We start from the raw sequence: 10,059 nt of genomic DNA on the forward strand, positions 1-10,059 counted from the left end.
GCTCGTTCTCCGGATTTGAATCCATTAGATTTTCATTTGTGGGGACATTTAAAATCTATTGTATACGCAACATCGATTGAAAATGCTGAAATACTACGAAATAGAGCAAGGCTTTCGACAAACTCGTGAAACACCAGGAATGATAAAGAGAGTAACCAGATGAATGACAAGACGCGTGCAGGCTTGTCTTCAAATGCAAGATGGTCATTTCTCGAGCATCTTTTGTAAAAGTAATTAAAACAGAAAATTCATTATATCTCATAAACGAAGACATATATTTACATGACTTTTTTTCATTGTTTTTAGGCGTACAATCAGCTCCCGAAGTGGGTCTCACAAGTTACAAAACACCCTGTATAAACACGTATGCTTGTAATACACGTACGAAAATATTAATACATTGAACGATGGGGAATATATCAAAGATACGCGGGCGTTACCGTTTCACCTTGTACCGCACAAAGAAAAATCATGGTAGGAAATGCAGACAGTGCATGTTTTGTTATTATATATATATATCATAATTCGTTACTTGATGAATGTCAAGTATAATGGCCCGCTTCAAAAGAAACATTTAACACGCTATCTCTCGAACGAGTTGGATATCAGCAAACACATTTAGAAACGGATTTTGCCTCGAACCTTGTTGCTGCAAAATGCATAAGTGTACAACAGCAACAAATGTGAACGCACCTTTAATTTCGCTCGATGTGTTGGTAAATTCACGATCGATGCATGTATGTACATACTTTCTCTTTCTTTCTTTCTTTCTTTCAGTTTCCGCCATTAATTGATTATTCTTCTTTCTACATACAAACATATCATTAATTCTTTTTTCATTACAATATACAAAAATTTAATCTTTTATTACATTTTATCACGATAGAATCTTATAACTATTGCATTTAAAATACTAGGAAAATTATGTATATACAAATGGGAAAAATTGATCGTATTAGAAATATTGAAAGATTTGTGGTAAGTACATATGACTATATATATACATTAATTATAAGTAATTAATTGTAAATAAGTGAATTTCGTTGGATTCTATGATGATCATTGATCATGCCTGGAACAAGTGTGCACTGTAACGATATTACTTTCGAACAGAGGAGAGCAATGACCTACTGCGCGTGGTGCACGTGTGCCGAGTGGAAACCATGACTGCTGCCTCCAGACAGGGCATTGGACGCCGCGTGCGGTAGCAAGAAACGATGGCTACACTGATACACGTTTTTTTGCGTAGTAGTGCTCCTGAAAGATTGCCCTCGTAGCATGTACATAGATGATAGCAGTGACAGTAGCAGTCACATCTAACAATATTAAAACTTGTTTTAAATACTATTTTTAAATACTTTTTAAATATTTTAATTCTTTTCCGTCTTAATTCCGTCAGTTCATAAATATCTCAAACGAAACCTAAGAACGAAAACAATTTTTTCACTTAGTTTGGAAAACGTTGTAATTCTTTTACTGCCATTCAAAATAGAGTTTCAGATGTTTATCGAGTGTTTAATACTAATCAATATTTTAAAAATATTTTAGTATATTATATTAAATATTTTTTTCAATATATACATATGTATTTAATATATTTTCGTACATTTTTATATTTTTTAATATTCATTTTACATTTCTCATTGTAATTTTTTTAAATATCTAGAATAATATATATATATATATATATTTTCAAAAAGTTGCGATAATAACCATTCCCCGTTGATTTAGATTTTAGATAATGAAGATTGAATATTCTTAAACCTGACTTTGTCGCAGAATTATTATACTTCTAATATTGAACGTTATAAGTACACACACTTAATGCCACCGTTGAATTACTGAAATTATTATGGATTGCTTACTATCCGATTTCATATGACAGACAATTTCTATTATATTAAAAAAGCACTTTAATTTCTGTTATACTGAAAAGCAAGCAATTTCTATTATACTAAAAAATCATGTGTAATCATTTTATGTACATATCATCAGAATCAATATCATTTTCTGTTACAAACAGGAATAAATATGTAAAGTATCATGTAACAGTTTAATCAACGATAATTTGCAAAAGTTACGACGGATAAAATATATATATGTACATAATGTCAATTGTACAAGAGGTGAATTGTATATGTAGATGAAATTGCTGTTTCAAATTTTAGTCGCTATTTGCAAGTGCATAGTATTCTTTATTTTTTTAATACTTTGAATTGTAACTTCATGCATTAATAATATTAATTCAGTGTCCATGAAGATTCTGATACGGAGTCATTAAAAGCATAAGGCGCCATTAGTGCAATGTACAATCCTGTAGACACGTGGGTCAACACGACTTACGTGGCAGACAACACACGCAGTGTCGGGGTCGCGGTGAAATCGACAAGGATTCGGAGCATTCGAAGATAGAAGTCGAACAGCGGGTGGTGGGGTTATGGACCAAATAGAAATCTCGAGGGTGGGGAAAGGAAAGTAGTGGGGTTAGGGTCGAGGTAGCAATCGACTCTAGAGCGATCTCGTACCTTGACCAATCTTAACGCAGCTTGTTTTAAGCTATGCCAACGGCGACCTTAGAAATGTCGCGCATAAAACCAAAATGGCAAAGAAAGAAGGAAACACAACCTAGATTGTTTATTTTTTTGTTGATCAGCCATGGTTTCGCATGGTATTTTCCATGGACTGAAAAGTTGAATGGAAGATTCTATATCCATAGAATGACATCTATCATATAAGTTTAAAATCAATAGAATATTTATACAATATATCATTACATCATTAATAGAATTGTTATATCATTGAGGATAACGTCACATTTTTTGGGTTTTGTTATATACGGCAAGAATTTTAAAATGCATTACACTGTTAATTAATTTTTAATTAATAATGCCGTACGTCTTTACTTGATTTTCAGATTAGATATATGTATGTATCCTGAACATCTTAAAAACATTGATCATCATTATTTATTTTATAATATAATGCTCAAGTATTTTTTTTTATTTACCAGACAGTATAAAAAATGCAATAAAAAATGGACATTTTGTCACATTTTTTCCTTGTATTCCCCACTTACAACTACGAATGCTTATACAATCTCATATCATTATAAACACAATTAAAAATGTAGATTACATTTGTACATATAATAAGTGCCATATCTTATTTATGCATTTTTAAATTTCTCTCTAATATGTAAGAAATGTCAAGTATTTCTAACCACTAATACACTGCACTTGCACTTATAAAAATATGAAATCTTATAAACACCCGCATGTTTAGTAATGAATGCGAAATAAAAAATTTTTCCAATTTTTATGATCGAACCACTGAAATAAAAATATATCAAACATGAAATCTATTTGATTGATTTAATTAATTTATCTACTCTTAATCCTATTTATTGGAGATTCCGAACAATTTATTTAATAGGACAATATATTTCATAACATATGTATACACGTATAACATGTAGGGAAAGGAAAGGATAAGAGATCAAAAGAGGTCAAATCAGTACGAACATGTCAAGTAGAAAGTGGAAAGTATCTCTAAGGTCAGTGACCACATTTAATAATGTATAGTGCCACCGATTGCTCTGCGTACCATATTACACTTGAAGGTCGTACATATGTACGTTGCCTTGACTTTCTCTCTTCCGTATTTAAATATCTTTCTCCAAAATAACATAATTCAAAATTATATGTGAAAATTACATAATTTATGACCTATACAAATTTTGTATATAAATGAGTAATAAAATACAATTAATAAAAAAAGTTGATTTTTCTATTCTGTTAAGTACATCATATTATGCTAAGTATATTATTATCATACAATTGATGATACTGTTATAATTATTTATAATTTTTTTTTTAATTTAGAAATGAATTATATTTTTATTTTTGGTATTTAATTATATATGTACGTACGTAACTATTTATCAATCATGAATATCACTGCGTTGTTCAAATAATTACTCTTCTGCAAATCTAACAATAAATTATTTTCAATTATCATTTTATTTTATTACAAAAGATCTATTCTAATAATATTCTAATCTATATTATTATATATCCCCTGATTTTCATTAAAACATGTAGCTGTAATACGAAGATAATTGGAATATTGTAGTTTCTAATAGCTACACGTAATTCTACACGTATACGGATGTATAATAATGCAAATATCGATGTGGAAACATAGCAAGTTCAAAAATGAGTAATAACAATACATTTTTAACTAACCCTTGGGATGCATTATGCACTGCAACAACATTTGACAAGGGTAGGTAACATAACCTTAAACTCTCGCGCGTTTTTGAAATATGTTTAAAATGATCGTTCCAAATCAACTATTTTTTATTGTCATTTGCACATTACACTGTTTTAATTGATAACTTAGTAATCATTTTTGTAGAAAATTTATCGATATGGTTATTTAAATAATAAATCGTTTATTACCAGGAATAACTTGCAAAATTTAAATTATTTTAAATAATCTCTGATTGATATTTTGTCATATTGTTTTCCTTTTTTAGGTAACGATGCAAAATCCACGATATGTTTGGAGAATGAAAATAATCAGAATGATAGACAAATTGTGAGCATTGTTACAACCACTAGTAGTCTTTTAATTGAGTCACTTGTAAAGCAACTATGTATATTATTTGAAGATGATTCAGTATGCAGAAATGAATTATATTTTGGTAATACATTAAAATTTTTAATAATAACTGATTATAATAATTGCTAAATAATAATTAAACAATCATTTCCATTATTTAAAATGTTTAAATTAAAGAATTGTATTTCATTAAAAATTTTTTTTTATCAATTTTTAAATTACCTACTGTCTCCATAAACTTTTAAATAGATCATAAGATCATTTTTATGCTTATTTTTAGCTATTTGTAGTAAACTTCACGAATTGAAACTTATCGATGGTTCTTACAATGTGATGGAATTAGAATCATTAAGAAGTGAATATCAACAAGCGCTATATCATTTATTTACAGTTATACGTGGTACAATTAGTTGCAAAAATATACTTCAGATTTCTTCAAGGTAAAATTTTGCATATCCTCTGATGTACAGTTACAAAAAAATCATGTTACGTTCATTTCTTATGTATTTAGTTTATATAAATCGTCAGTGGCAGAATGGTCTAGGTATCATAGAGAATTTCAAGAAATAAGCTTTATTGCTGCTGGAGGATTTGGAAACGTTTTTAAAGCTTTACATCGTCTTGATGGTATTGAATATGCCATTAAAAAGATAAAAGTACCATCTGATCGAGTTAAAAATATAATGCAGCATCTTGAAGAAGTGAAAACTTTTGCTAAATTAAATCATACCAATATAGTTTCGTACAAAGGTGCATGGATTGAGCCAAGATTACCTTCGATTTTTATGCAGAATTTAATATCCTCGAATCATTTTCAAAGCAAATTAAATTCTATAGAATATAATGAAAGAAGTGGACACAAGTCATATGTAAATCGGACATCCAGTTCACAAAGTCAACAAAGTTCAGATACTGGAAGTAGTCGAAGTTCTAAGGAAAATGGTAAAGAGAACATGTTGCTACAACATAGTAAACAGATAAATTGTAAATCTGGTATGTGTAACTATATCAGACAATTAGTAATTAATCATAATATTATGAAGATCTAACAAATCTGAATCTGTTCCTTGTTACATAGAGGAAGAAAGTGAGGAGAAAAATAGTTCAAACAGTATATCCTTTAGAAATGACAGTAAACTTGAAAGTAATAAAACAAAAAGTAATACAAATTATACTGACGGCAGTAATTCGTATGAAGAATCTAATAAAAATAAGATAGTTCTACCATATATACTTCGAACGGTATGTGTGTATATATTTATATAAAATTATTGTACATTGATATTAATTTTTCATTTTTTTCACAATTTATATATGACATTACAGAATGAGAAATATACAACATTGTATATTCAAATGGCTCTTTGTGAGAAAACACTTCAACAGTGGCTCGACGAAAGAATGGAAATCACTCCACAAACAATTATTGCAATATTAACCCAAATTCTTCATGGTTTAGATTACATACATTCTCGTGGAATCGTGCACCATGATATAAAGGTAAAAAAAACAAAAACAAAAAAATTAACAAACAGTTTTCGCTTTATTGCCTAATACATAATACATATTTCTTACTTCACTTTAGCCCAGCAACATATTTATTTCAACATCGGAACGGCTACAAATACAGTTAGGAGATTTTGGATTAGCTTGTCTATTACGAAGTAAAAATCACCATTCTATAATAGGCACACGTATGTATGCAGCGCCAGAGCAACTACAAGGAAAGTGCGATCCCAAAGTATTATTTTCTTCTTTTGCTGAAATAAAATATTAATTTCAAAATAATTTTTTGTTTAAAATATTTTCCATTCTTTCAGAGTGATATATACAGCGTAGGAATAGTACTCCTGGAGCTATTAATACATACGAGAACTCATATGGAAAGAATCGAAATAATTAATAGTTTGAAAAGAGGACATATACCTACAACATTAGCTGCTACTCATCCTAAATGGGTATGTATTTAAAATAATATGTTGTTTTAATAAAAAACTGTTTAACGATAAAAGTAATCAATTTTTGTTAGGCGTATATAGTAAGTCAGTTGATACAAGAAGATCCCAGGAAACGACCATCAACGAATCAATTATTACAAGATTTAAACGAAGATAAAGATATGATGATAGTACGTTTGAAGAATGATATCATTGAGAAAGACGATGTAATAAAAAACTTACAAGAAAGGATATTAATATTAGAAGAACAAATCGTTAAACATAATATTTAAGACATATAAACCGTTGTATCATTAAATTAAAAAATAGAGAATTTTTAGGAATAGTACGTATTAATATTTTTTATGAAGCGAATGACAAAATGATAACGGTGGCTTATGTGTTTATAAAAATATAACAAAAAATAAAAGTTCATAGAATATGTATTTATTGGATCTATATACATATAGAATATGAATTTACTGAATTGCTATGCATTTGTTAAATATATGCAGCATACAGAATTGTCCTTTGACGAGGAAATGCGTTCGCATGTGTTTTATTTTATATTAAAGTAAAATATTTGTAATTATTTTTAATACTATCGCAATTTGATTTTTGTAAAGACAATGTAAAAATCACTGTCCACTATAATTGTTTATTGTTTCGTTTAATAAAATCGATATTTGAAAAAATTATAACGAACAATGAAAGTCAATTGAATGATATTAATTTTCTTTAAGTTGCAGATGATTGTTTTTCAACCTGTATCAAACAATTTATGACTGAAATTAGAATAGTATTCGAATTTATTCACGATTATTTATTTTATTATTTTAAGAAAAATAAAAGGATCGTTTATCTAGGAATTACTACATCTAACAAAAAAAGAACCATTAACAAAAAAAAAAAATTGCTATTGATACATGGGAAATGTCAATTATCAGTTTACATATGAAAATTTTATACATAATAATTTACATTTGATTACAATTAATTGTATATCTTTATTTAATTCTTTTATGCTTTTGTATTATAATATCTAACAGCTTTTTAAGTTCTATTGCTGCATCTATTCTACTGAGAGGTGTTTGAGGATGTACACACTGTTGTATTAAATGTTGTATATCTGGATAACTTTCAAATATATCTGCAGGCATATCATGCAGCAGACCACCAGGTAATATACTGTTATTCATATTTAATGTCAATAATATCTATAATTTAAAAGTTAAAAAGTTCCTTCATGAAGAATTCATTTTTCCATTTTATCGTAATACATTTTTTACAAATAACAAATTAACATTATGGTTTCAAATAATAAAAACTGACCTTACATATTGCGTAATAATTGTGATCGCTGACTTTATGATTACATATGTCAGTACTAGAAAATGCTAGACATTCTGGACAACTAAAATTCTCAGTATTCACTTGCAATTGATTCCATGTAGTCGATCTCTCTAAAAAAAGTGTACAAAATTCTTAAGCAATTAATCGAGATGTAAATACTTGCACCGAGCTCTATCGGTTGTTTTTAAAAAAATACCAAAACATTTTACTTTTAGAATACCTGTAGGAGTTATACTTTTATCAACAACAATGATATTCTCTAGATCCACAAATTTTATATTATCAGCTGAATCGACTGCTACATTATCAGCAGATACATCAGTTAAATAGAAACCAAAATTTTCATTTTTATAAGTAAACTTATAAGCAGCATCTAAAAGACTCGAAGCTAATTTAGCTCTACGTAACCATGGCTCATTGTAATAAGCAGTTAATGGCAATCCAACATACTCCTCAACTACAATTCGTCCACAGGCACCAAAATATTTTGATACTGGCCAACCTTCGTCTGCGGATAATATCTATAAAGAAAGATATCTTTTTTATTTTTGCTATACAAAGTCGTTCTAACATATAAAATTTTGTACTTCAATTCCTCTTACTAATACGAGTTTTCGTAAAAGTCTATATGTATGAAAAAGAGGTATAACATGAAAATTAACGCATGTAAACTAATTTATAAATTTATGTTTAAATAAACTAAATTAATCGTGTATGTACCTGAAGAATGAGAGGCTCGGGATTAAGAACTGTTAATACCCAAATGTAGACATCGAGTATTTTTCTATCGGTATCTCTCTCATTGTAATAAACATTGTTTAGAAGGGCATTTAAATGTCTAACAGTGGGGCAAAGCTTTAAACCATTAAAGTTATTTCTTATAGGACTCGTGCTAATTTCCTTTTCAACAAATTCACGGAAATTGGTATTAATTTTATAGTCTGTTCTCTTTATACTTTTTGTACAGACATCAGAAAAGGCTTCGTCCTCGCAAATCATTCGATCAAACTCGTCCAATTCGAAATTTTGTGCCAGCTTTTTTAGGACAACTCTACTTTCGTTAAAGACTCCAAAAAATACATTTTTTATTCCAAAGAAGTACGCAAACACAGAGTAAACGTCACGAAGCGCGATGTCCACTTCGTGGATATAATTACATGCAGAAATACCAAAACATACTGGACATTTATGTAACTCTATCGAATGATGTATGTTTGGTTGAAATGTAAAAATTGTGAACCACTTTAATGCTATTAAGATCGCCAGAAAAGACAGTATCTCCCATTTTTTAAATTTTAATATATTGTATATATACGATAAAAGCATATGTACAGTGGTCTCTAACAGTTTTACATCTAAAACACAATTAGTTACCAAAATGTGAGTATTAATTCATGTATTGACGCAGAATGCACTCGATACAATAATGGCAAAAAAAAAGGCAGTGTGCAAGCTTTGAAAAAGAGAAATATACATAACAAACCAAGCCAACAACTTTATTCTAGTTTTCAATAGAAAAATCGTGCAAAGCTACTTAATTTCATCTTTTTTGCGAAATTTTTTTCTCTATATTTTATCACTTTAGAACCGTAACCCGACACAAATATTGAATAAATATTACATGTTATGATATAATAATTTGTACAGACAATTAGTAAACTTGTGTTTACGTTGTATTATTTCACAGATTGTATAAAATACGAGAAGAAAGCTGAGAGCAATTGTAGAAGTTAACAAATAATTCCCTCAAATCAGTTTCCTTTGCAATTGAAAATTTGCCTAATTTATGGGCATGTAGCGACCTCTACTTCGAAGAATTTAGATCAACGACATCTATGTTCCGTCGAGATGTATATTTAATATAAACAATAGAGTATTTAAAAATAGCTATTAATTTTATTATCACCATGGAAATGTTTACTGCCACTTATATATATTGTAGCCATAGTAGAAAATCTTCATTCGTTATTTCGTTATTTAACTTTCATTTATAGAAATTATTCGTCATTTAAATTCTATTATGTAATCTTCATTAAATTATTAGTAATTGTATATTTTGTGATACTGATATTTTTATATAAACAACTAAAATTAATTACGGAGTTATTATTTATTTATAGTATTGTGATATAAATATAAATTATCA

At 28.6% G+C, this 10,059-nt stretch overlaps 2 protein-coding genes across 4 annotated transcripts; one reads left to right on the forward strand and one right to left on the reverse strand.

The window, feature by feature from the left end:
* The first annotated feature begins 4,068 nt into the window (after positions 1-4,068).
* On the forward strand, positions 4,069-7,258 carry LOC122528697 (eukaryotic translation initiation factor 2-alpha kinase 1-like). 2 transcript variants are annotated; one of them, XM_043654082.1, is made up of 9 exons: positions 4,069-4,284; positions 4,538-4,705; positions 4,904-5,063; positions 5,135-5,616; positions 5,702-5,865; positions 5,938-6,123; positions 6,209-6,364; positions 6,444-6,581; positions 6,653-7,258. In XM_043654082.1, the coding sequence occupies exons 1-9, from the start codon at positions 4,215-4,217 to the stop codon at positions 6,851-6,853; spliced, it is 1,725 nt and encodes a 574-aa protein (XP_043510017.1). In that variant the 5' UTR covers positions 4,069-4,214; the 3' UTR covers positions 6,854-7,258. The 2 variants fall into 2 exon arrangements, with proteins under 2 accessions (XP_043510017.1, XP_043510018.1); XM_043654083.1 differs by having other exon boundaries at positions 5,950-6,123.
* LOC122528698 (divergent protein kinase domain 2A-like) lies at positions 6,992-9,716 on the reverse strand. Of its 2 annotated transcripts, none has more exons than XM_043654084.1 (4): positions 8,634-9,716; positions 8,134-8,434; positions 7,893-8,023; positions 6,992-7,777 (listed from the first exon to the last, which is right to left on the reverse strand). In XM_043654084.1, exons 1-4 carry the CDS (start codon positions 9,237-9,239, stop codon positions 7,568-7,570), a joined length of 1,248 nt encoding a protein of 415 aa, XP_043510019.1. In that variant the 5' UTR covers positions 9,240-9,716; the 3' UTR covers positions 6,992-7,567. The 2 variants fall into 2 exon arrangements, with proteins under 2 accessions (XP_043510019.1, XP_043510020.1); XM_043654085.1 differs by having other exon boundaries at positions 7,551-7,777; positions 7,898-8,023.
* Positions 9,717-10,059: the final 343 nt, after the last annotated feature.

This window comes from Frieseomelitta varia, unplaced genomic scaffold, assembly GCF_011392965.1.
Source record: "Frieseomelitta varia isolate USP_RPSP 00005682 unplaced genomic scaffold, Fvar_1.2 scaffold_255, whole genome shotgun sequence".
Classification (NCBI taxonomy): domain Eukaryota; kingdom Metazoa; phylum Arthropoda; class Insecta; order Hymenoptera; family Apidae; genus Frieseomelitta; species Frieseomelitta varia.

Excerpts from the sequence above, each read along its gene's own strand:
- LOC122528698 (XM_043654084.1), bottom strand. The coding sequence starts at position 9,239 with ATGCTTTTATCGTATATATACAATATATTAAAATTTAAAAAATGGGAG. Across the intron at positions 8,024-8,133 it reads TAAAAGTATAACTCCTACAG|AGAGATCGACTACATGGAAT; the intron begins GTATTCTAAAAG and ends CACTTTTTTTAG. Across the intron at positions 7,778-7,892 it reads ATTATTACGCAATATGTAAG|ATATTATTGACATTAAATAT; the intron begins GTCAGTTTTTAT and ends TTTAAATTATAG.
- LOC122528697 (XM_043654082.1), top strand. The coding sequence starts at position 4,215 with ATGAGTAATAACAATACATTTTTAACTAACCCTTGGGATGCATTATGC. Across the intron at positions 5,064-5,134 it reads ATACTTCAGATTTCTTCAAG|TTTATATAAATCGTCAGTGG; the intron begins GTAAAATTTTGC and ends TTATGTATTTAG. Across the intron at positions 6,365-6,443 it reads AAGGAAAGTGCGATCCCAAA|AGTGATATATACAGCGTAGG; the intron begins GTATTATTTTCT and ends CCATTCTTTCAG.